The sequence below is a fragment of the Arachis stenosperma genome, chromosome 7 (genome assembly GCF_014773155.1).
Source record: "Arachis stenosperma cultivar V10309 chromosome 7, arast.V10309.gnm1.PFL2, whole genome shotgun sequence".
Classification (NCBI taxonomy): domain Eukaryota; kingdom Viridiplantae; phylum Streptophyta; class Magnoliopsida; order Fabales; family Fabaceae; genus Arachis; species Arachis stenosperma.
In genome coordinates this window covers 27,480,344-27,507,998 of record NC_080383.1, presented here as the reverse complement: position 1 = coordinate 27,507,998, position 27,655 = coordinate 27,480,344, and the positions used below count along the sequence as shown (strand labels likewise).

Here is a 27,655-nt window from a genome sequence, read left to right as displayed (position 1 = left end):
AAAATAAAAAATTCTATTATATAAAGATAGGTTATTATGAGGCTATAAAAATACAATAAGAATCTTTTGGCATAATGTAAAATTAAAAGATTGTGCTCAAGTGTGTGAATTAGCCACTTAAACTAACGTAACATAATAATAAAAAACTAAAAAGCTAATAATGCATCTAAACACTACCTTAAGCTCTATTTTAATATATTTTTAATATTCAATAAATTTGTGTCTTTATTGTAAAATTATATTTGTTTTTCACTAAAATAAAAATTATTGTATTAAATTTAATTTCACATAATAATAAAAAAATTTGTTAAATTTTATCTAAAACTATATATATATATATATATATATATATATATATATATATAAAATCAATTTAATAAAAAACAGAGTATTATAGTATTATTTAATTGATAAATTTATTTAGTTAAAATTTACATTATTGAGATTTTTTTATTAAACACTTAAACTAATATTACAAAATTTTAATAATATATTTCAACTCCAACAAAGTTTTATTTTCTAAAAATGTTCAATAAATATTTACTTTCAATCAAACTTCTAATATAAGTATTTGATAAATAATTTTTTAATTAATTTTATTTTAAAATAATTAAATAAAAAAAAAACATATGAATTAGTCCTCTTCAATACAACCCAGCACCTACCTTGTCTCCTGCTGCTGCCGCCTTCCTCTGCTACCTTCCTCTTCTCCCCTTCCTTCTCCTTCTCTGTCTTCCAACTCTGCCAGAGTCTTCGCCTCTGGCATTGTTGCTCCGTTCTACGCATCTCCTCCTGCTCCATTCAACTCCTGCATCGCCGCTGGCGTCTCTGTCGCCTGCGCGCTGCTGCTAGCGTCTCTGTCCGCCCGCGTCGCTGCCGCCAGTGCTCTGCCCTTCCGCATCACTGTCACCAGCATCTCTGCCACCCGCTGGTCTACTTGCCTCTCTGCTCTCCTTTCCGGCCATCTCTGCTCACCTCTTCGCCCCGTCTTTTCCAACCTTGTCCGCCGTGGTTGCTGCCCTCCCTCGTCCCTGGTTAAGACTTACTGCTCTCTCAATTTTTTCATTGAATTTGCTTCATCATTAATGAATTGGAGTTTATCCTAATTAATAACAAGTTTCTATTAATGTGATTTATTTATCCTAATTAATAATAAGTTTGCTATTTCTGAGTTGCTGTTTAACCTTCTTTTGAAAATTTCGGTCTCTTTTATGGTTGTCTCTTGTCTGTCCAACTAGTGAGTTAACTTGTACAAGTTTAGGGGTTCAGGTCGTAGAATTGAGAAGACTCGGGCTCAAACATGTTTTCAGGTATACTCAGGTATTTCTGACGTTACTTGTTATTTGTTACTAATTATGAATCAAGGTATCTGATGCTGGAACTTGGTATTGATAGTTTGAATAGCATACATATGTTAGGAACTTAGGATGTTGATGTTGAAACTTGAAATTGATAATTTGATATGTTTTTCAGGATTGGTAATTGGTGAAATTAAATTATTAATGTAGAATACTTTGCGAGTCAAGTCTATGAGAGCTCTAGAGGTTTACTTAGACTCGCGAGTTTTACTACCTTTGTCTCATGAATATATGTTAGGGATTATGAGTGTTTTGTTTAGATACAAAATCTCCTTCTGTGGCACTTTTTAATAAAAAAAAGGGAAACAAACTTTTGTTAAAACTTTTTTAATGCACGATAATACTTATTCCGTTTTGTTTATATCATGAGTTATTTGTATCGTCTATGGAATTAGTTAACAAGAACTGCCAATCTACAGATTTTGATTGACTTCAATCTGGGATCTTGCTTTGCAAATTTTTGACAGTTCAAGATGCTTACAATAAGAAAACTTAAAATCAAGCCAGATATCACTTCTGCTTTCATTATTGCCAATTGCCATCATAGTGTTGCCCAAGTTTTCAACAACAGCTGTCACAAACCAATTGTTAAATCTATTAGCTCTTATTTAGCCAACTCAAGTTTACAAGCACGTCTTCTCAGATTAGAGAATAAAGTTACCTTTCAAGGACTTTATTTCTCAAGTGTGCCTGAAACAATTCTGGTCCAGGCTCGAGACCCAGCAAAAGTAAGCCTGGAAATACAAAATGCTATCGCGGGGAATCAATTAGGTTATTCGTGGAAATTATTTGAACAACACATGCAGATGGAGGGATTTCCTAGAAAATCTGTCTTCAACCAACTTGTAACAAGTTATGTGGATGGCCTTGATATGCAATGGTTAGAAAGGGCTTATGACTTGGTAGATCGAGCTATTGAGGAAGGCAAACAAACTTTGTTAGAAAAGGAGGTTCTTATATACCTTAGCTTTGGCCTTGCAAAAGCTGGACTACCTGTTCTTGCATCAACTATTTTGAGGAAAATGATAGATATGGAATTTTTCCCCCCAGTTAATGCTTGGTCTGCTGTTTTGGCCCACATGTCACAAACAGCCGATGGAAGTTATCTTGCTGCTGAGTTGATTCTTGAAATAGGTTATTTGTTCCAAAACAATAGAGTGGATCCGCGTAAAAAGAGCAATGCACCTTTGATAGCCATGAAGCCTAATGCTACAGCTTTTAACATTGCTTTGGCAGGGTGTCTCTTATCTGAGACATCTAGGAAAGCAGAGCAGCTTCTTGATTTGATGCCGCGAATTGGTGCCAAAGCTGATGCAAATTTACTGATAATAATGGCACACGTGTATGAGAGAAATGGGCGAAGAGAAGAACTTAAGAAGCTGCAAAGGCACATAGCGGAAGCCCCAAATCTAACTGATGTTCAGCTTCGACAATTTTATAATTGTTTACTCACGTGCCATTTGAAACTTGGGGATCTAGAATCCGCATCAAACATGGTTTTGGAAATGCTTAGGAAGGCTAAGGAAGCAAGGAATTCTCTTGCAGCTGCCAAATTTATGGTTAATGCTGCTACAACTGATAATAAATATTCTCCTGTACTGGCTTCTCTCCAGAGTTTGAGAAGCAATGGGGGGTTGGATAGTTTTGAAAATAACAAGCCATCAGGCAATGCTGTCTTATGCTATGAGGAATTTTCTAGAGATCGGAATTTCTTAAAACTCGAAGCGGAGTCAAAAGCTGTTCTTGATTCTTTACTAGCTAAGTTGCAGGTGCAATTTGACTTGATTACAACCGTACATGGTATACTTCAACCAACTGAAATGATTTATGTGAAATTAGTTAAAGCATTTTTAGAGACTGGCAAGATGAAGGATTTGACAGTGTTTCTCCTCAAAGCAGAAAGGGAAGATTCCCCATTTTCCAATGATAGTTCAGCCTTGGTTCATGTCATCAATTCATGCATTTCACTTGGATGGTTAGATCAAGCACATGACCTTCTTGATGAGATGCGTCTAGCTGGAGTCAAAACCGGTTCATCTGTATATGCCTCTCTTTTGAAAGCATATTGTCGAGCAAACAGGGTAATGGATGTCACGTCACTTTTGAGAGATGCTAAGAAGGCCGGTATCCAACTTGACTCAAGTTGTTATGAGGCAATGATTCAATCCAAGGTGATCCAGCAAGATACACATGGAGCACTCCAACTTTTTAAAGAGATGAAAGAGGCTAGGATTCCAAAAGTTAATCAACTAGACTCTAGCATGCTGGCTAAACCTGGTACAAAGAGTGATGAAGCCGCACTACTGAAAGGGCTGTTGCAGGAAATCAAGGAAGGACAGAGTGTGGATTATGGAGTTCATGACTGGAACAACGTAATCCATTTTTTTTGCAAGAAGAGACTGATGCAAGATGCAGAGAATGCTCTGAAGAAGATGAGAAGCTTAGGCCACACACCGAATGCACAAACTTTCCATTCTATGGTGACTGGGTATGCTGCTGTTGGAGGGAAGTATCCTGAAGTGACAGAGTTGTGGGGTGAAATGAAATCTCTTGCTTCCGCAATCTCAATGAAGTTTGATCAGGAACTTCTCGATTCTGTGCTTTATACTTTTGTGAGGGGTGGATTCTTTGCTCGAGCAAATGAAGTTGTTGCAATGATGGAAAAAGGTAACATGTTTATTGACAAGTACAAGTACCGAATGCTATTCTTGAAATATCACAAAACACTATACAAAGGTAAGGCTCCGAAGGTTCAAACAGAATCCCAACTCAGAAAAAGAGAAGCGGCACTGTCTTTCAAAAGATGGGTAGGCTTGACTTGAAAAAGTGAGAATCAAGTATTCTCTCTTTTAAGCCATCATCTTCACGAAATTTGACATGTAAACTTTTATACTCTCAGATTTTCCTTCATGAATTTTTGGGTTAAAACACTAATGTAAATATGTAATGTCAATGTGCAAACGATAACACATTGTTTCTATAGGGAAGTTTTCAGACTTCTAGATTTTCTGTATTACTATTAATTTGATTGTAACAAAGAGAAGAATTTGTAACATAGGCTCACACCACATAACAGGTTTAGTATGAAGGTCGCGGAAATAAACATGGAAACACTCACTACGTAGTCTAAAACCATTTCTCTCTTAACCGATTCTCATTATTTTTTTCTATATTTAAATTCCGACTTTATGCAAAATATCGATTTTCACTTGGCCATAGTCTAATATATTGCTGTATTCTGTAAACAGCATTATCTCATTAGTGACAAATGCAATTGGCTTCCTATTTTTTTTTCCTTCCAATGCCAAGGATACAAATGCACTGATGTTCTATATTTTGGTAGTTGATTTTATTGCTAGTTTTACAAGACACATATCAACTTCATTTTGCATAGAATAATAGAAATACTGCTTGTTACTTGTTAGTTTCATTATATTTTGTAATTAATGCACTATTGTTCATTAAAATAAAAAGAACTTTAGTAAATAAGATGAATAAGTTAAATTAGAAATAAAAATAATGTCATATAATATCTATAAATATAATTTAAATAAGAATAATAAGATAAAACACATTTTTTTCAGCCAGGTAGATGTAATTTGATCAACCAAAACACGATGAGTTGATTCATTTTTTTATGGTGGAAATATTCAATTTTATGGTAGAATATACTGCTGAATCTAATTTACGAAAGCAAATACATCTTAAACCAAGACAACAACAAAAATACGTCTTAAACCAATTTAATTTGAAAAATAATTTATTCATGGTTTTGTTGTGCTAGCATTTACATGGAATAAAATAAGAGTTGAGTTTACTCTTTGAAAGAAAATTTTCCGGTGAAGAATCTATCCATCTATCTTTTTTTTTTTTTTTGTTGTCTTAGAAAAAATTATAACACGACACAGAAGTTAAAAGAAAAACAGAAATCAACGCAATTTTTGAAGGTTATCAAGAAAAATGCTGACATCGCAATTTACCTTCACCATGCTCGCTGGGGAAAGAGACCAGTTAACATCAGCGCCTTACACCTGCAAAAGGCTATTTGAGATCCTAAAATTATGCAACTCTTGAGCTAGTCTCTGAGCAATAAAAATAACTTTTTCATCGGATTAGTCCTCTTGAGGATGGGAGAAGATGAATTCCTCTTTCAGAAGCTTCCGCCGAAAGTAGCTCAACATGATAGCGGGATCTATGGAGGAACTGCCGCTGCCCAACCAAGACGCACTCAAGATGGACCAGACATTACAAATTCTATAACACCCAAAGAACAGTGAAAAATAGCCTTCCTCACATTGCACCACGGGCAAGAATTTGAAAATGCCGAGCCACGACGAGAAAGAAAGAAAGAAAGCTATAGGCAGGAGCCAAAAAAGAATTTTAATATTCTCTGGTAGTTTTGAACGCCACAACCAATTTCAATTAACATTATCACTCCAATGAAACTTTAGCTTCAAGAGCCAATAATAATTGTCCTTAGTAGAATAAGTCTTCGAAGGAGTTGAATGGCAGTACCATCCAGGATTGATGCTAATATGAGGAATAATATCAAGAATATAATTCTTAACAACAGAGTTAAAGGAGTGGACAAACCCTCTAATTACCAAGTAGAATTAACACAAATATCTTTGAGAGAGAGGTATAAGTCAGAAATGTGAATATAGGGTAGAAATTTACCAATCTTACTAATAGAACTCCAAGAGTCATGCCAAATTGATTGGTTAAGAAAAAACTTTCTTTTAAATGGTTAAGAGTCGCAACAATACTAAGCCCACGGTTTAGAGGATTTTTTTGGGATTTTAAAATTCAAATTGTAGCAATGCTCTAAATACTTATCTACCAAAAGTTGAACCCAAGCTTATCTTTGCAATTAAGAATTTGTCAAACCAATTTACTGATCAAAGCCACATTCACATAATAAGCATATCTAAAGTCAAGACCCCCACCTTTTTTAGGAGCAATTAAAAATTTTCATTTTACAAGAGAAGACCCTTTCCATCGCTTTTTCCATTCCATAAGAATTAACGAGCAATGGAGTCAATTTTCTTACAACCCATAAACAGAAAAAAAAAAAAAAAAGAAATATGTATCCATAGATATGAATAGATGAAATAACCTACTTGATCAAATAAATCCTCCCAAATTAATTTAATAATCTATTTTTCCAACTCGTCAACCTCCTTTGAATCCTTCAATAACATCGAATCCTTCAATAACATCTTGAGCTTCTCATCTAAAGATACGAGAATGACTCAAATTCACACTAAGATATTTTTTCAGATTCTGAATGAAACAAATACTAGACATACCAGTAAATATTTGCTTACAAATATAAGAGATATTTTTGAAACAAAGTGTCTTAGATTTTTGGAGGTTTATCTTCATTCCCAAGACTCTACAAAAAGTACTGAGAACATTAATCGAGAACTTAACTTGATACTTTCTAACTTTAAAGGAGAAAAATAAACCTTTAACAAACATGAGAAAAAATCAAGTAATAACACATAAATTACTTGTAATTTTGCCATACCAACATGTTATTATAGATGTCATTTTATTATAAAATCAAATATGTTTCTTATTTTAACTTTAACTTTTGCAAGGGAAGTGTTAGGTAAATAATGATTATTTTAAACAATATGAACTGTTACGATAAGAATGAATGTCCATCAAGTTAACATTGGGCTGTGCAATATTAAATATATGCGGTGCTTTGTTTCCCCATGGTAGACTTTATATTAATGAAGTTTGAAAAGGTGAATGTTGGACAAATATAAATAGGGCATGGGTTTGTGATTATACGTACACAACAATAACAACAGTTACAAATACTTCCCTTTCTCTATCTCTTTACAACAACTTAATATTATTCTCTTTTTATGTTACAATCAAATACCCTTCTCCTTATATTACTATTACAATTCTTTCTCTTCTTTTATTTTATAAGTATTTTAAATTCTATTTTCTATTACTCTTTACATATAATATTAATAGCAATATTAACCATCTTTATTATATTGAGATAGTATCAAATGCAAATCTCTCTCTCTTTATTTTTAATACTTTTTCTTATCTTTGTATATATATACACAATACAATATATAATATTATTATATATATAATAATAATTATTGAGCTAATTATATTAATAATAGGGTCTTCTATTTATACATCTTTATTTGATATATCCTTTATTTTACAACACGTTATCAGCACGAGACTCTGATCAAATCTTTGGGAAGACTCAGGTAATATTTTCATTATGTCGAAGCTCTCTCATCTTGAATTCAATGCTCTTGATATATCTGGAAACAATTATTTATCATGGATACTAGATGCTGAAATCCATCTTGATTCAATGGATCTTGGAGATACCATTAAGGCTGAAAATAATGCATCCCAGAAGGATAAAGCTAAAGCCATGATTTTTCTCCGTCGTCATCTTGACGAAGGATTGAAAAATGAATATCTTACATTAAAAGATCCTGCAGATCTTTGGAAAGACCTTGAAGAAAGGTACAATCATCAGAAAACGGTGATACTTCCTCAAGCCCGATATGAATGGACGCATTTGCGTTTACAAGATTTTAAATCTATAAATGAATATAATTCTGCAATGTTTCGAATCACCTCACGAATGAAATTGTGTGGGAAAAAAATAACTGATCATGATATGTTGGAGAAAACTTTCTCAACCTTCCATGCCTCGAATGTGCTCCTGCAGCAGCAGTATCGAGAGAAAGGGTTTAAAAAATATTCTGAGTTAATTTCTTGCCTTCTTGTTGCCGAACGCAACAATGAGTTGTTATTGAAAAATCATGAAGCGCGCCCAGCTGGCGCCGCCCCATTTCCTGAAGTAAATGTGGCAAATCATTACCCCAGAAGAGGTAAATGGCAAGCTTTTAATAACAAGAAAAATTATGGAAGGAAAAAGAATTATGTTCAAAAGAGAGGATCTCACCAGAAGTGGGACAAAGAAAGGAAGATCGGGCAGAATAAATCAACCGAGGAGAAGTGTTTCCGCTGTGGTGGAAAGGGCCATTGGTCACGTACCTGTCGTACCCCAAGGCACCTAGTCGATCTTTACCAGGCATCTTTGAAAAAGAACGACAAAGGAAAGGAAACAAATTTTGTTTCAAATGATGCTGAGAACTCCACCACTCATTATGATGTATCTGATTTCTTTGAGGACCCTGAAGGAAATATTGGTCATTTGATCAATGATGGAATAGTTTAATATGTGGAGTTGTGAAGTATATATGTAAATAAATAATGTAAAGAACTTATTGTCAAGTTTTATTTTCTATGTATTTAAGTTTCAAATGTGATGTACATAAATAATGAAATATTAATGTTTATGAATTTTGAAATCAATGAATATGTCATGTTTTAAAATAAAATTTTAGTATATGACATTATTTTATGTGCAATATTTCTTAGAAAAATAATTTTGATCAGGTATTCAATTTATCTGTGCATACTACTTATTTTATTATTATTTGTTTTTGAAGAGAATGGCAAGGATATGTAATGAAGATGTATGCCTTGCGGATAGTGCAAGTTCGCACACTATTCTCAAAAGTGATATATATTTTACCCATCTTGTGCCAAAAGAGGAATATGTTAATACTATTATTGGCTCAGGCAATGTGATAGAAGGCTCCAGAAGAGCTATAATTTTGTTTCCTGGAGGAACAAAATTTATAATAAATAATGCACTATTATCTACGAAGTCTCTGAGGAACTTGTTGAGTTTCAAAGATATTCGCCGAAATGGATATCATGTTGAGACGATGAATGAGGGAAATCATGAGTATTTATATATCACAACTCATGATTCAAATAAGAAAGTTATATTAGAAAAATTACCCTCACTTTCATCTGGGCTGTATTATACCAAGATTAGTGCAATTGAATCACATGCCACTGTAAACCAGAAGTTTACTAGCCTAAATGAATTCATAACTTGGCACGACCGTTTGGGTCATCCGGGAACAACCATGATGAGAAGAATTATTGAAAACTCTCATGGACATTCACTAAAGAACCAGAAGATTCTTAAAACTAGTGAATTTGTTGTGCTGCATGTTCTCAGGGAAAGTTAATTTTAAGGCCATCACCAGTAAAGATTGGATTTGAGTCTCCTGAATTCCTAGAAAGGATTCAAGGTGATATATGTGGACCTATTCATCCACCATGTGGATCTTTTAGATATTTTATGGTCCTAATAGACGCATCTTCGAGATGGTCACATGTGTGCTTATTATCTTCTCGCAACCTGGCGTTTGCGAGATTATTGGCTCAAATTATTCGATTAAAAGCACAATTTCCAGAAAATCCAATTAAAGTAATTCGTCTTGATAATGCTGGTGAATTTACTTCCCAAGCTTTTGATGCTTATTGTATGGCTAATGGAATAAGTGTTGAACATCCAGTAGCTTATGTTCACACACAAAATGGGTTAGCAGAATCACTTATTAAGCGCCTCCAATTAATTGCTAGACCCTTGCTTATGAGAACAAATCTCCCAACCTCGGTTTGGGGGCATGCTATTTACATGCCGCAGCACTTATTCGTTTGAGGCCAACGAGTTATCATCAATTCTCTCCTATGCAATTAGCTTTTGGCCAGCAGCCAAATGTTTCCCATTTAAGAATATTTGGGTGTGCAATATATGTTCCCATTGCACCACCTAATCGCACCAAAATGGGACCCCAAAGAAAATTGGGAATATATGTTGGATATGATTCTCCCTCTATAGTGAGGTATCTTGAGATACAAACTGGAGATGTATTTAAAGCCAGGTTTGCGGATTGTCATTTTGATGAATCAAAATTTCCAACATTAGGGGGAGAGAATAAGCTTCCTGAAAAGGAACTTAATTGGAATGCATCATCGTTGATGCATTTAGATCCTCGATCAGGGCAATGTGAACTAGAAGTTCAAAAGATTATACATTTGCAAAGAATAGCAAATGAATTGCCTGATGCATTTTCCGATACAAAGAGGATAACCAAATCTTATATACCAGCGGAAAATGCCTCAATTCGAATTGACGTCCCAGTAGGACAAGTAGCCACTGAAGCAAATTCACGCCAGAAGCGTGGCAGGGCGGAAAATGTCCCAATTCGAATTGATGTCCCAGTAGGGCAAATAGCCACGGAAGCAACTACACGCCAGAAGCGTGGCAGGCCTGTCGGTTCCAAAGACAAAAATCCTCGAAAGAGAAAAGAGGTAAATAATATTCCTGTTGAAAAAGACATAGTAAAGACACCTGCAGTTGTCCAAAATTCTGATATAACGCCAGAAGACGTTCAGGTACCTGAAAATAGTGAAAATGATGAGATCTCGATAAATTATGTCTTTACAGGAGAGAAATGGGACCGAAATAAGACAATTGTCAATGAAATATTTGCATATAATGTGGCATTAGATATCATGCATGAAAGTAAGGATCTTGAGCCAAGATCAGTTAAAGAATGTCGACAAAGAAATGATTGGCCAAAATGGGAAGCAGCCATGAAGGCTGAATTAGACTCACTCGCAAAACGTGAAGTCTTTGGACCTGTAGTCCGTACACCTGCAGATGTAAAACCTGTTGGATACAAATGGGTATTTGTGAGAAAACGAAATGAGAAAAATGAAGTTGTGCGCTATAAAGCCCGACTTGTGGCACAAGGTTTTTCACAAAGGCCCGGTATAGATTATGAAGAAACGTATTCCCCTGTAGTGGATGCGATAACATTGCGTTATTTGGTCAGTTTATCTGCATATCATAAACTGCATATGCATTTAATGGATGTGGTAACAGCCTATTTATACGGTTCATTAGATCGGGATATCTATATAAAAGTCCCTGAAGGACTAAAGATATCTAAATCATCCAGTGAATATTCACAAGGGTTATACTCAGTCAAATTGCAAAGATCTTTATATGGTCTAAAGCAATCTGGACGAATGTGGTATAATCGTCTTACTGAGTATCTGGCCAAAAACGGTTTCAAGAATGATGATATATGCCCGTGTGTTTTCATAAAGAAAACTGCTTCTGGATTCATTATAATTGCTGTGTACGTTGATGATTTAAATATCATTGGGACTCCTGAAGAGATTCTAACAATTATAAAAACTCTAAAAGAAGAGTTTGAGATGAAAGATCTTGGAAGAACTAAATTTTGTCTCGGCCTGCAGATCGAGCATATAAAAGTGGGATCTTTATTCATCAAACAACATACACAGAAAAGATCTTGAAGAGATTTTATATGGATAAGTCACATCCATTAAGTACCCCAATGATTGTAAGATCTTTAGATGTGAAAAAGGATCAATTCCGTCCTAAAGAAGAGAATGAAGATATCCTTGGTCCTGAAGTACCATATCTTAGTGCCATTGGAGCGCTAATGTATCTTGCTAATAATACGCGACCCGATATATCATTTGCTGTGAATTTACTAGCAAGATATAGTTCCTCTCCAACCAGAAGACATTGGAGTGGAATCAAACAAATCTTTCGATATCTTCATGGAACGGTTGATATGGGATTATTTTATCCCTACGGATCCAAGTCACAACTAATTGGCTATGCAGATGCCGGATACTTGTCTGATCCACATAAAGGGAGATCTCAAACAGGATACCTATTCACATATGGCGGTTCAGCTATATCATGGAGGTCCACGAAACAGACGATAGCAGCAACCTCCTCTAATCATGCTGAAATACTGGCGATTCATGAAGCTAGTCGCGAGTGTTTTTGGCTGAGGAGTCTGATTCAATATATTCTGTCATCATGTGGACTGATTGATCATAAGATAGCTCCAACTGTCCTGTTTGAAGATAATACAGCATGCATTGCTCAACTTAAGGGTGGATACATCAAAGGTGATAGAACAAAGCATATTTCTCCTAAATTCTTCTTCACTCATGATCTTCAAAATCAAGGGACGATTGATGTCCAACAGATCCGCTCAAGCGACAATCTGGCAGATTTATTTACAAAGTCACTCCCAAAATCCTCCTTTGAAAGATTGGTACATGAGATTGGGATGCGCCGATTTCGAGACATTAAATGATGTCGGCAAGAGGGGGAGACTGTACTCTTTTTTCCTTGGTCAAGTTTTTTTTTCTCCATTGGGTTTTTCTTGACAAGGTTTTTAATGAGGCAGTCTCCATCACAAAGGATATTGTACTCTTTTTCCTTCACTAAGGTTTTTCCCACAGGGTTTTCCTTTAGTAAGGTTTTAACGAGGCAATAATCCTAAATGGACATTCAAGGGGGAGTGTTACGATAAGAATGAATGTCCATCAAGTTAACATTGGGCTGTGCAATATTAAATATATGCGGTGCTTTGTTTCCCCATGGTAGACTTTATATTAATGAAGTTTGAAAAGGTGAATGTTGGACAAGTATAAATAGGGCATGGGTTTGTGATTATACGTACACAACAATAACAACAGTTACAAATACTTCCCTTTCTCTATCTCTTTACAACAACTTAATATTATTCTCTTTTTATGTTACAATCAAATACCCTTCTCCTTATATTACTATTACAATTCTTTCTCTTCTTTTATTTTATAAGTATTTTAAATTCTATTTTCTATTACTCTTTACATATAATATTAATAGCAATATTAACCATCTTTATTATATTGAGATAGTATCAAATGCAAATCTCTCTCTCTTTATTTTTAATACTTTTTCTTATCTTTGTATATATATACACAATACAACATATAATATTATTATATATATATAATAATTATTGAGCTAATTATATTAATAATAGGGTCTTCTATTTATACATCTTTATTTGATATATCCTTTATTTTACAACATGAAAAATCACCCATTATATCTTAATTTAATGCTACTAATTTAAATTTACTTTTTTAATCCTATTAATTCACATTGTTCACACATTATTGAAAAATTTTGTTGGTTACTTATACTTTTTCCTTATGTAATGGTTCCTACAATAATTAGCAAAATAGTCCTTTCAACTAAATTATTCTCTTAATAATTTTAAATGTCATTTTAATTATTTAATTTATATTTTGTACTAGTCCTCACAATAATTAATAAGGTGACCTCCTATAATCAAAATATCCTTTTAATAATGTTCAATGTCTTCTTCATTATTCAATTTATATTATATAAAATACATAATTTACATGCATACACACATTAGAGGCAATCTTTTTTCTTGACATACACTATAAAAAATAATTATATTTTATTACAGATTGAGCATTGACATGTGCTCAATTTTATATCAACAAATATATTAAATTTTAAACTTTTTGGTATTTACTTTAATAGTTTTACAAATTAAAAATAGAAATAATTATAATAATGTTAGATAAAATTACAACTTAGTTTGTATTCAGTCTTTATAATGTTAAATTATGATAAAATGATAGTCACAATAAGAGAATAAAAAAACATTATATAGAGTTATTACAAAGATACTTAAAAAGTAATTCACATTTATAAGATCATTAGAAGTAGTGATAGTTAACTTAAAAAAATAATTTTTGAATCCATTCAAGTAGTTATTCAATGTTATTTGATTTTATTTTAATATTTATATTTTAGTTTTATACAATGAAAAATAAATTTTATTTGTACTTATCAAAATAGTTGTTAATATAAATATGTGAAGCTTGAATATTTAAAATAGAAATTAATAAAGATAACCTTAAAAATTATACAAATAACTATTTTACATAGAATTATCGAATGTTCATAGATTTACAATGTATATTTTTATATAATTAAACTTTTATGATTTTAAAAATATACCTTTAAAAAAATTTATTTGTATTCATAATTATGTATTTAAAATAATATTTATTAATTATTTTTATTATTTATTTGAGTCCACATAATACACCGATCTCATTTTAGTTGAATAAAAATATTATGTATGTATAAAAAATTAATTATTATTTATTTGAATAAAAATATATATTGTTTAAATTATTTTTATTATATAATTTATATTTTAATATATATTTTATATGGTAAATTTTTTTATTTAGGCTTAGTTTTTCGTGAGAAATATGTAAAATTTAATATATTTCAAACTTTTCCGATTATTTTTTATTTTATTTTAATTGAATTGAAGTCTTGAAAGGACGAATCTAGTCTAGCATATATAGATAAACAAAAATATAAAATAAAATTGTACATATGAAAATGCTATCTTCTCAGTTGCCATCCACAAAGGAGAGGCCTTGGAAAAAAACAAGATTCCAAAACGCTTGGCTCACGAAATTTCTCTCTTTGAGCATTGCGGGCTTCGTGTCATGAGCATAAAAACACACATCCTCTCTTTCTCTTTTTCATTCACAGTGTATAATGGGAAGCACATAGCAATAGCATTATTATAGCAGATGGTGTTTCTCATCAAGCTATGGCATCACTGTGTCTCATGAACTCATTGCCAGTTCCACCATCTTCTTCTCACTCTCCAAAGCTCACTGAAACTTCTCTTCCTCCTTCTCCTTTGGTTCTTCATAGTAACAATAATCATAGTGTATCAGCACGTGCCTTGAAGCCCATAGTTGTTAGTGGAGACCCTCCAACTTTTGTTTCTGCTCCTGGTCGCAGAATTCTCGCTGGTTTGTCTCTGTTGCTTTATATTCCTTTGTGTTTTTTAATTTTCATCATTTTTTTAATTTTGCACATGCTCAAAGGGATGAAAAGATTTATTTTGAGAGTGTAATTTTGATGCATAAAACGTTTACATGGAATCACATTTATTTTGTTGGATGATCATTGACTTGAATTTAAAAAATAATTAACTTTGTTGACATAATGTTACATCGTTGGTTGCAAATGTAAAATCGCTTTATACGGATAATACATTAAAATTAAATTTTTATTTTAAATATAGATAGTTTAAACATGAACATAGTTTATGATAGGCATAGTGGCGTCTTTTTATTCATATATTCAGACTAGTGGACAAGGATTAGTTTTTGTTGGTTGAATGCTTGAAATAATATTTATTTGCATTTTCAAAATGGGGATCATATTCGTCCTGTCTTCCTCATGAAATTTTTCCCCTAGCAAATGTAGAATAATGATTCTTTTGTTTAAAGTTGAACTGGAGTAATCTAATTGGAGTTAGCTAAGTGGAAGTAATCTCTTAGGTAGCCTTTGTTGGAGAGATAGAGATGGCAGAGAGACAGAGACTAAGAGAGACTAAGAGACTGAGATTGGAATAAATTTCAGTATTCTGTTTGGTGCAAAGTGGGAGATAGAAATTGAAACAAGAATTAAATTCTAATTTAATTTGTACAAATGGTAAAATTGGAATTAATTAATTGAAATGAAGGTATTTTAGGTATAAAATGTTATTAAAGTTTCAGTTTCCATTTGTAAAAATTTTAGTCTCTTAAGCACATCTTTATGTGCATCTACTCTCAAGTATTTCATGATGGAATTCTTATAGGATCAGCAATGCACTTATTTTACTACTAATTGCTTTTATTGAAATTTTCAGACTATATGATGAGCTGCATACATGCTTTATGTTATTTGATTCTCTTATATGGTGGAACTCTAGTATGAAATTCTCAATGTCAAAGTGAAAGTTTCAATGGATGGGGATGTTTTCCATTGATTGATTCTATTAAAATGGTTATAGGGTTTTTTCTTGTTAATTAGTTTTAGACATAATGTTTTTCAGCAATGCATGCTTTTTGTCTCTTATATATCTCACCGGAGCCAATTTTCGTTTAATAGTTGGAGATCTACATGGAGATCTTAAGCAGGCTAGATCTGCACTTGAAATGGCTGGTGTATTGAGTTCTGATGGTCAAGACTTATGGACTGGTGGAGAAACGGTATGCGTCCTGTTTTTAGAAACCGGTAGCTTTTAGTTTTAAACTTTAATTTTAATTTGAGTCACTAGTCTTTTGCCAATGTGTATAAAATTAGAATTTGATATTCTAAAGTTGTTGAAAGGTTTTGGTTTGAGATTTATCACTTTACAGATGTTTATTTTTATTTCTTGTTCTAGGTGTTGATTCAAGTTGGAGACATACTAGATCGAGGTGAAGAAGAAATTGCTATCTTGTCCTTGCTGCGATCATTGGATAAACAGGCGAAGGCAAAAGGCGGAGCTGTGTTTCAGGTTTGCCATTTTTAACTTTGAACCATGAGACAGAACTTTAGCCGCTGTCATACAAAGTTACAAACTAATAAACCACTCAAGTTATTGTCTCAAATAACTGAGTGTTAAAGAATTGGCAAGGAGGTGACAATTTCTTACACATAATACTGTAGCTTCCTCTATTAATTGTAAAACATTCGTCTCCATTTGAGTCTCATTACCAGAAATATATCGTATGAGTTGATATGAAAAGAAAATATTTGATAGGTTAAGCAATGATTTGCTGGATTTCTTTTCTACGGATTGATATTTTATAGAAATACTAGAAATGTAGATTGATCTTCTCTTGTATTTTAAAATTAATTTTAAAAAATGACTTGTATGTTAGAGCTTGGAATAATCCCTTAAGCTTGGAGAAAGGAATAGAAAAATAATTCCTATTAAACCTCGATGAATTATTAAGAAGCTATTTGTAAAATTTGAAGAATCTTGTTATTACCTTCTCTTATTTAAATTTTCAATTAACTTTCCATAATTGGATCTGCCTGATCTAGGTAAATGGAAACCATGAGACTATGAATGTGGAAGGTGATTTTAGATATGTTGATTCTGGGGCATTCGATGAGTGCAATGATTTCTTGGAATATGTCAATGATTCAGAGGATGGCTGGGAAGAAACTTTTACCGGTTGGGTTGATGTGTTTGAAAGGTGGAAAGAACAACGAACAATGTCCAATGGTTACTGGGGTCCTTGGAATTTAGTGAAGGTATCATAACTACTTCTACTTAATGTGTGCCTCTTGTTTTCATTATTGCATAATTTGTGCCCTCGGAGCATAAGTTAATCTTTCAAACTACATTGTTTTAATTTCAAAATAGATTGCATGCCAAACCCAACATGTTGATATATCTTGCATATAATATGATCACATGTAGTCCTAGTTCCCTTTTGTATTGAATTTGATTGCAATATAATAAAATTATAGCAAATACTTTCGATGAAGCATGAAGGGCCCCAAACTCGACTATGGTATGTCCTTTTTGAGGTTATTTCCCAACTAAAAGTTTCTTTTTGATCAATAGCTAAAGATGGGTAGCTCAGTAATTTATTTGACTATATCTTTATTGTATCTGGGATCATATGGACATCATTAGAAACTTTATAAGTATTATCTAATTTGTACCTTTTTCATGAAGGAAGCTATATTACTGTGATGTGATATTCTATTATTGTTTTTGATGAAGTTTTCCAATTATTTAGGACAGAGGCAAAAGGGAGTCATTGCTAGATCAATCCTCTTTAGGCCTGGCGGCCCACTGGCACGTGAGCTCGCAAGACATGCTGTTGTACTTAAGGTCAATGACTGGGTGTTCTGTCATGGTGGCCTTCTTCCTCACCATGGTAATGGTTTTGTTAACTTGAGCTCGAAGTCATACCGAATTACTAATTACTACAACAACATTCACTGCTGCTTTAAAATTTTCCAACCTTTTGTAATTCCATGTGCCTGATATCATTTTCTTTATGATTCTTTTCCCGCTTTCATTTTCTACAGTTGCATATGGCATAGAGAAGATGAACAAAGAAGTATCTGAGTGGATGAGAGGCTTGAGACAGAATGACAATACTCCAAATATCCCTTTTATTGCCACCAGAGGCTATGACAGTGTTGTTTGGAATCGTCTATATTCAAGGGATGCACCAGATTTGGTGGACTATGAGGATAAACAGGTAGATTTTTCAATTAATAGGAAGATCCTATGTATGGTAAATAGAAATATGTTATCCCCACCTGCACCCCTTTGAAACTGTAGAGACTTCATGCAGTGCAAGTGCAAATTTCCTTTTTCTCTTCTATTAAATAACTAGAATAATCTAAGAAACTGTTTATGACTTCATCTATGCAAAAATGTCTGGTTATTTTATGGAAGAAGTGTGAGCACTTTATGCTATCTGTTATGTACCCTGAGAAGGGTGGGAGCAAAAAAAAAAAGATTCTATTGAGGCAGCAACAGGGGCTAAGAGAATTCCTCCTTTACCCTTCATTCCTATCCGAGTTCTTGTTGTTCTATTGCATTTATTTTGGGTACAGTTGTTACACTATCCTGTCATATATTTTGTAATTCCAATGTGATTACTTAACAACTTCCACTATTTATTTTGTGATATAATTGCAGTCAGTTGAGTAACAAAATTCTGTTTCAACCTGAATTGGACTGTGTGATAGACGGTTTGAAACTAAACAATATGATTTTCAGGTATGTTCTGTTCTCGAGGAGACTCTGCAAGCAGTTGGTGCCAAGGCAATGGTGGTAGGGCATACTCCTCAAACTATAGGTGTGAATTGGTAAGTGAGGATTACTTCATATGGCTCAATATTGTCCCGCTTTTCAAAAGCTGCTAATTTTTTATATTCTTGTTCTACTTGTATTTAACTTCAACATAAATGCACATACACTCTATGGACATCTTTGAGGTGTGTTGCGGAAAAATTGCTGCCATTCATTGATATAACTTCTCTGCCTCCTGACAGTAAATACAATTGCAGCATATGGCGTGTAGATGTTGGAATGTCCAGTGGAGTTCTTAATTCAAGACCAGAGGTAACAAACTTTTAGGGCTTATACACAGTGTCCTTGTTTATGAGATATTGAGATATGATTCACACTATAGTATTTATGTTATTAGAATTATATTTACTTTGTTATTTACTAAATATTATTTGAAAAAAGTTAAGTGTTTCTAAGTCTTTACCTTAGACTTCACCCACTTCCCATTCCTAACAAAATTCATGAATTAACCATGAGGAATTAATCATTGCTTCCAGCACTGAAAGCAGCTCGACTTTTAGGTTACTGTGAAAATGAGTAAATTTGATCTATAGCGTTTCAATCTTTCACCGATAACATATAACTACAAATTGATATCATATGATAATCAGGTAGTTGTCTCTATTTATAATAATCCCGATTAACATGGAGATGCTGTTGAGATTTACTAACGTCGTATTTTACAGGTTTTAGAGATTATAGATGATAAAGTGAGAGTCATAAGAAGCAAACGGGACAGATACAGTGAAGAACTTCAGGCTGTTGCATACACTTAAAAGAGACAAGGACATGGTTTATTAGGTATGCATCTTGAATTACAAGTCCCTTGTCGATTAAATATAAACTAAAAGAACAATCTCCACTGATGCAATCTGCTTTATTTTTACAGTATTTTGCAGGAAAGTACATGTTGCATGCATCCAGCTATTAGTGAAGTCCAACAATGGCAAATTTATTCAATGCACATTGTTGTTAGTTGTTTGCTTCACCTTGTGATTCTATAACTAACTTTGACAATTCAAAAATGTTGTCCCATGCCATATAATTTATACGATATCAAATTTTCAATGTCTTGTGAAAGTTTATTTGTGTGAAATCATATGATAGGAAGATAACTAATTTTTCATTTTTTTTACAATTTGGTTAGGTATCCGCATTATCATCCAAATAAAATGGTTTATGACAAAAAAAAAATCCAAATAAAATGGTTCATTATCATATATTGCATTTATATTTTTTCGCACAAAATATAAATGAAATTCTATGCACTCATTGTCTCTCCAAGTACCCAAAGTATGAATAAAATCATTCAGTAAATTTCACACTCTGGTTTTCTATTTTTCCTAGTTGATAAATGGTGAAGACAACTGAATAGCATCTACAAAATACCATAACCCTCTTCCCCATTGATGTATATATGAGCTAGATCTTCGTATTTTTTTATTGACTACTTTACATTTTTTTAGAATCGGTGTAGTTTTAATTTTAAAAGTAAAACTCTTAAAATTTTGAGATTAATTTAGGTGTCAAATATATACTCGATACTTTTTAGTTCAGGATGTGTTAAGATATTGTTATTTGTAGACTTATCTTAGAAAATTACTTTTAGCATCCCATTTCATATGTTGGTCATAGCTTATTTTATTTCCTGTCTTCATCAATTCTTCATGAGTCTAGGTGCATTAATCATATAGTATTGTGAATTTCATGAAAATAACTGATTTTGAAGAAAATGCTTCACATGAATGATATACTTTAGTTGAAAGGTTTACAATATTGTCATCTACAATTGCCAATATTTGATGCACTTATTGCAAATTTGCAATGTTGACTGTTTTTGTACTGAAATGATTTTAAACATATAATGTCTACACACAATAAATGTAATAACTAAACATAGATAACAGTTGAACAAGTGGAATAAGTGGAGAACAAAAGAAATCATAGATAACGTGAAATGACATCTATTAATTTCTCTATTAAATGTTTCATGGAAAAAAAGTTTACATTGTCATGAAACCAAGGCCAAAATTTCAAGTAAAGGTGTAATCCATAGAATAATGTTATGTCCAATGACAATAACAAAATTCAAACCACAGCAAAAAGGATCAACTTCATTATTAAAATTGAGATTGTGTACAATAAAATAGTTTCTTCATTCATAGGTTAATCCAATTCAGGGCTAGAAAAAGCTTGGTTCTTCACAGTCATATTTGAAGCGCTTTATTCCAACTCAAGTGTTATTTAGGTGACAGTGTCAACATCCTTTGGTTGATTGAAATCTTGAAAAAAGGACTTTCCTGCTTCGTATGTAGACCAGCAGATAGCAGCTGCAGGAGCATGAAACAGCATCCTTGGAATCCATCCTCGCATCAATCCTCTGTATCCATCCTTCTTCACTATAGTTTTAATTACATCTTGAATTGAACCATTTGTGAACCTATCGCATCCACAGACACCCTGCACCAATGACCAATGTTAAGATCAACTTTCCAATAAAATGAATGAAAGCATCCAAAAGGAGATGATCCAAACACCCCCTTGAATTGATTTATGGCATCATGCATATGCCAATGGATACCAAACATTCATATAATATAAGTTGCTGCACAATCCATCAATTTCCAAATAAACTATCAACTGAACTAGATCAAAACACCAAATTAGAAAAACGAAAAAATATATGCCAAGGGAAGATGCTAATCTACAAAAAAAAAATGTTGTCATTCTATTTTAACTAATAAACAAAATGCATCAAAAGTCAAAAGTCAAATGGAAGAAATGACAAATCTGTAGACTATCATAGACCATGTCTTCAGCTACACTCTAGTTCAACTCAATCATCACATATGCAAGATTTGAACATGACCGTAACCCTTGCTAATGCAATGCTACTTGTGTATCATCTGTAAAGTCTCACTTTTCTCATCTTGGCTTCGGTAGGGAAAAAATGAAGTTAAGGAAGGCAGACCAAAAAATCTCTGAAGCAATCAAGATCTAGGAGCAGTTTGATCCTCGTTGAGTCTCAACACTCCCACTACGGTCACCTGTAACCATCCCAACAATCTCATCACTATGTCCTATGAACTCCAAGGCAACGCAACCAAGTCTCAGCATCGATAAGTAATGGAGTTGTCTACATGGATCAATTAGTACCATCAGACACATAAATTGCTATTTCAGTACAACGGACTATCCAAAGTTGTACTCCTAAAGTAATCTAAACTCATCCTTTACCCGTGTTAATCAAAGTAGTTCCTGTTTGACTACTTTTTTCATGGACTATTCATTGATGTTGCAGAATAACTTTCACATGGAATCGATATCACCACAATATAAACCAGAATGATTAGTAGACATTTTCTTAGGTGGAATCATAGGAACAGATGGCATTAAAACAATTACCATTTTTTCCTGCCAATTTTACTGTCCCCTTTTTATGCAAAACAGGTGTTTCTAACAACTAAAGGATAGGGAAAAATGAGAAATCTAGGCCCCATACCAGAAATTTAACTATCACACCCTCAAGCTTGTAGAATATTGTGATCCACTACTTTTTCCACATATCTGAACTGGACATAAATTCTAGGAAGAGCACATTATTCAGAGTAGCGTTACCTAGATCAATAATACAGCTAGGCCACTATACTAACCAGTTGGCTAATGCATACATGCAACCAATGGTCAAAGTCAACATAATCAACAATACAATACCTCTACATACAACAAATAAACCCAAAGGGCAGCCTACAGCACAAGGCTCCCAACTGATGGGATCCAAAGAGGGCAGATATACATAGCGTTAATCTGTCATGCAAACAGGCGAAGGCGGTTTCTAAGACTCGTCATAAAAGATGACGCTTTAGTACTAAAAAGTCTAAAACAGGAAACTACTAACTGCTTAAACCAATTTCAGAATTGCTGAGTGCTTGTTTCAGTGAAGCTATCATCATCCTTGTTCATACACTGAATCTTACAGTTATGCACTATGCCATTCAGACTATAGTAAACTACAGAAACAAATTTTAGCATATAACAATAACAACCTCAATTAAACTAAAACAAAATGCAAAATTTGGGATAACAATAACAATAATCATTGATAGACCAATATACCTGACACTGCAATTGAGTTTTAACAACATCCAGCGGCGTTGTGACTGCAGAAGCCAAAGCACCGGCAGCAGCCCCGGCCGTGGCATGAACCACCAACCTCTCATCATCCACGCTCTCCGGCGACACCTCCATCAATCCTCGCTTCGCAGCCTCATATGTTGCAAAATGCACCGCCGTGTACGGTGCATTCATCAAAACCGTGGTCCTATATGAAGCATAAAACGCCCCAAACCCTTCCTCACTCATCACCCTCTTAACACAATCCCAAACACCCTTGTAAGCACTATTGCTCAATTGGAGCCTCTGCTTCACCATATCCATAGGGGTAAAAACGGCGTCGCTCGCCACCGTGGCGACAACACCAGAAGCAGCGTGAGCAATGGGGTTATTAGGGTTTCCACTGGAAAACCGTTTCTTGCAGGTCTCGTAGACAGAGAAATAGACGGCGTGAGCGGGTCCTGCGCCAAGGCCCATGGCGGCGATGCCGCGGTAGAGAGCGGAGGGACCCTCCGATTGGAGAATTGAACGGAGGGCCTGACGAACGCTGACTGACTTGATGGGGCAGGAGCCGAGGGCTTGCATGTGGGTCTTGACGGTGTCAACGGGGAACATTGCCATGTGCTCCACGCAGCCGGCGATGGAGCCGGCAATCATGAACTGCCAGAAGTGGAGGCCGTCGTGTGCTGCGGCAGCGGTTGTTACGGCGGCGGGGAGATTCTCCGGCGGATGGAAGTCCCGCCGGAAATCGGGGTTCTTTTGAAATTTGGCGGTTGCGTCTGTGGCCATGAATTTGGGAAACTTTCTTTTCCCTTTTCAATTTAGGGTTTGAGCTAGAGGGACAAAATAAAATTAAAAAAACAAAAGTGGGAAAGCTATGTGATTAGGTTTTGAATCCAAATTGGTGTGTGAAAAATTGGATTTTTAGAAGGTGGGGTTATCTGGGGTGCTGTACTTGGGCGTAGGGTTTGAATTTGACTTTTGGTTTGTTGTTGTATTGCCATAAACGATTAAGATAGGGTTAATTTCATTACCATGGATGGTGATAATGGTGATTCTGGATTTGCAGGGTTTCAGAGTTGTGAGCTTTGATACAGGTTTTAGAGAAGTCAAGAATGAGAGGCGGAATTGGAAAGTGATGGATTGATCGATGCGTAGACTTTCTGAATCTTTTGTTTTCCTTTTGGTACGTTAGGGCTCTTAGCCTCTTACTTCATCCAATAAGTTGGGAATCGTATTCTTTTTTTTTTTTTTTTTCTCCCAACGAGGTAGAAGAATAATTATAGTGTTTTGTTGCACGTAACAGTAGAATTCGATATTACGGATTTGTCTTTGGATTTTGAATTTCACTTTATCTTATAAAGTATAATTTTTTATTTTTAAATAATTTTTTTATATTTTTTATTTCATCTATAAAATAAATAATAAGAGATTATATTTTATTTTTTAAAATAAAAATTTAAAATTTAAAAAATTTAAATTTTGATTTTACTTTCTGTTTGTTTATTTTTTTTTAAGTCTCTTCTTGTTGTCTATTGAGTTAAAATTTGATACTCATATAAATATTAAATTAATTTTTAAAATTTTAATAAACTCAATTTAAATTCTAAATTTTAAAAATATATTCACGTTAATTTTTTTATTTATTTCTGTTAATCATATATTTAGCTAAAATGTTAATTGATACGTTGTCAGTCATTAAATAACGTCATTTTTTTTGGCATATAATCTCTCTTAAAACAGTTCGAAATATTTGAAATTTAAATAGTATTAATGATCAAAATACTCAAACAAAAATAATTTTTTTTCATTCTTTCACATGTACTATGAAAAAGAATATTAATGTTGCTCCTATAGACCTCTAGCAAAACTCGTCGCACACGTTCCGTTTTGTTAGGACGAGAAAAAATACATTCACCACTATTTTTAAAAAAAATAATAATGTCACTATTCTATATTTGGGTTCAATATTTTTTGATAGAAGTTTATTGACCATTAATTTGTGCTTTTTTTATGCTCAAATGAATTAGGTACATTGTGAAAATAAATAAATTTAGTTAAGATCTTTGTTTGATATTTTTTTTTTCAAGAAAAATTAGTTATAATAAACACCGTCTTAAAAAAAAAGTACATTCAAATTAGTGAAATTCACCACTTTTTTATATAATAGTATTTCCTTATAAATGATTTCACTTTTTGATTTAATGCTGGTATAGTTGAAAAAAGAATGACTTTTTTTTTGACAAATGTCAAATATAAATAACAAAAAAGTAAGTAGTAACGAAAATTCAAATATAAACTATGAACAACCACTACAAGAAAAAGCGTATTTTTTGACGCAAAAAATCGACGGCTATTTCTTTCGTCGATATTTTTTGACGACTTGCTGTCGATATTTTAAAAAACAGATAATTAAAAATAAACTAATAAAATCGACAGCCTAACCGTCGATTTTTTTATATTGCATTAAACCTTTTTTAACTACCGTCATAGGATCGACGAGTTGGGGGTGAAAATACTTTTATTCTAAAATCGACGAACTTCTATTTTTATATTTAAAATATCGACAAAGCTTCCGTCAATAAATTTGAATAGTTTAAATTGCTTTCTAAAATCAAATAAATGGTGTGGATTTAATGTATAAAATCATCAACTATACTATCGATTTTTATTGCTAGAAACACTATCCCCACGCCCCCTCCCGCCTCCAAGTCCAGAAACACCATTTCCCCCCAATTTCCTCACCAATCCTCATTTTATCCTTTTCTTTTCTGCATTCCTCACCAATCCGCCACCAAGTTCAGAAACAACCATCATTCTCTTCTGTCGGCGTCACGGTTGTGCCGCCGTCACTCCGTTTGCTCGCACCGCTGTCGCGTTCTGTTGCTGCCGTGCCACTGTCGCTCCTCTTGCTCGAGCCGCCTATCGCTCCGCTGTTGCCGCGCCGCCGTCACTCCTTCTCTCTGTTGCCGCCATGGCTCCTCCCACTTTGGTCCTTCTCCATTCTCTCTCAATCGAGCTCACAAGAATCATGTATCGTTTTCAAAGCCATCTTCAGTTTCAATTGGAAATCCCCTATTTCAGGTGTAAACTATGACCTAATTGTAATATCTTGTTTTTTAAATCTAGAAATCATGGTCATCATGTTTATTCTGGTTCCATTTTATTTTAAGAGCTAAGACTAAGTTTAATTATTCCATAATTTCACAGAAGCTCATTTTATTTCTCTGTTTGGTAGAAACAGAAGCACTCTTAGTGGTGGATTCTCATATTCACATGGTCCATATTTAAGCTGAGATCTTTCTTTCAATTTGTAACAAAATTATTAGGTAAATATGAAGTAGTAGTAATGTAGTAATAATTTGCACCTTTGCAACTTGCATGGCCATTCTGTTCATAATTATTAGTCATCTATTGTGCTCATATCAGCTGAAATTAAGTTAGCCCCTTTTCTAATTGTTGAATGCTACCAACTATGTTCTTAGATTCTTGAATTAAGTTAGCCCCTTTTTTGGAAGAGTATCCATTATATTTTTAGCTAATTGGAAGAGTATCCATTATATGGTGCTCAACGTTGTTCAAATGTTGTGAAAAAATTAAAATTGTCTAGAGATTGTGATTTTTTCTCTAGAGCAGTGGCTGAAGATCTTCCATATTCATACTATTCAGCAGCACAAACAATGAACTCTGGGACTGTTGATCAGTTATTTACTTCTGAATGGTATTTTGTCTATCAAGAAGCCTCATCTCCAGCCAGTGCATGGGGTGGTGATCATGCAACTGATATTAATGATCTTGGATTTCATCGTACAATACTTACTGATGAGGAAGAAAATGACTATGACTTTGTCTACGTTATTTCAAGGGATGCCAAACGAAATGGCTTTGAATTTACTGATGCTATTGATTCGGAAACGATATTCGACACAAAGGTTGACTGGCCTGATCGTGGTCATAAATATTCTACTAAGAAAAGGCCAGATGCGTAATATTTATAATTTTAAAATAGAAGTTTTGCTGTAGCATACTTCAATGTGCTATGTCGGGCGAAAAGTTACTCTCTCATGTTTAGCAATTTCTACCAAAAAACATAGGCAAGAGTTGTAGAAGCTTTACATCTTGCACCATCTTCTTTAGTGGAAAAAGTTTACTTTCAATCCAATTGGATTATGCTAATAGTTGAAACTTTTGTAAGCATTCATCTTATAATCAACTTTTAAACTTTTGTAAGCATGCATCTTGCTGGAGATTCATTAATACCTGAAGCAATCAGTAAGAAATGCGTTGAAGATGCCAAGGTTCTCCATCAGGTGGATAAGAAATTCATTCCAGTTGTGGCTAGTGGAACCCTTGCTGTTATTGATCAGGTCTGTCTTGCTGTACACTGTTGCAGATACAGTACATTTGAATATCAAATAAGCAAAAGTAATGATAAGTTTCTATGGAAATCTCATTGACCTCCGAATTTCTATTAGAAAATCTCACGCTTGTATCTTAAATTTTGGCTGTCCACCTCCACGTGTACTTGTATCTGCCTTTAAGCAACAGTTAAGTTATATTGCCTTAGGGTTATGCATTTGCATCTTTTCAGCTTAACACAAGCCTAAATTCTTGCTAAATGATTTTTAAAAAAATACTATACTTTACAGATGCAGTAAGTTGTGTATAACATTGATAGTTTTTTTGTTACAGCATGCTGCAGATGAAAGAATCAGACTGGAAGAATTG

General features: G+C 33.7%; 3 protein-coding genes across 5 annotated transcripts; 2 read left to right on the top strand and 1 right to left on the bottom strand.

The window, feature by feature from the left end:
- The first annotated feature begins 670 nt into the window (after nt 1-670).
- On the top strand, nt 671-4,502 carry LOC130942165 (pentatricopeptide repeat-containing protein At1g03100, mitochondrial-like). The gene is made up of 3 exons (XM_057870861.1): nt 671-1,034; nt 1,270-1,320; nt 1,826-4,502. The coding sequence occupies exon 3, from the start codon at nt 1,832-1,834 to the stop codon at nt 4,178-4,180; it is 2,349 nt and encodes a 782-aa protein (XP_057726844.1). The 5' UTR covers nt 671-1,034; nt 1,270-1,320; nt 1,826-1,831; the 3' UTR covers nt 4,181-4,502.
- A 10,085-nt stretch (nt 4,503-14,587) lies between these two features.
- LOC130941664 (shewanella-like protein phosphatase 1) lies at nt 14,588-19,921 on the top strand. 3 transcript variants are annotated; one of them, XM_057870223.1, is made up of 10 exons: nt 14,588-14,984; nt 16,114-16,214; nt 16,391-16,504; nt 17,038-17,250; nt 17,750-17,885; nt 18,040-18,215; nt 18,743-18,831; nt 19,018-19,087; nt 19,501-19,615; nt 19,704-19,921. In XM_057870223.1, the coding sequence occupies exons 1-9, from the start codon at nt 14,777-14,779 to the stop codon at nt 19,588-19,590; spliced, it is 1,197 nt and encodes a 398-aa protein (XP_057726206.1). In that variant the 5' UTR covers nt 14,588-14,776; the 3' UTR covers nt 19,591-19,615; nt 19,704-19,921. The 3 variants fall into 3 exon arrangements, with proteins under 3 accessions (XP_057726206.1, XP_057726205.1, XP_057726204.1); XM_057870222.1 differs by having other exon boundaries at nt 17,729-17,885; nt 19,033-19,087; XM_057870221.1 differs by having other exon boundaries at nt 17,729-17,885.
- Nucleotides 19,922-20,762: 841 nt separating this feature from the next.
- Nucleotides 20,763-24,159, bottom strand: LOC130941609 (uncharacterized). The gene is made up of 2 exons (XM_057870169.1): nt 22,931-24,159; nt 20,763-21,274 (listed from the first exon to the last, which is right to left on the bottom strand). Exons 1-2 carry the CDS (start codon nt 23,714-23,716, stop codon nt 21,059-21,061), a joined length of 1,002 nt encoding a protein of 333 aa, XP_057726152.1. The 5' UTR covers nt 23,717-24,159; the 3' UTR covers nt 20,763-21,058.
- Nucleotides 24,160-27,655: the final 3,496 nt, after the last annotated feature.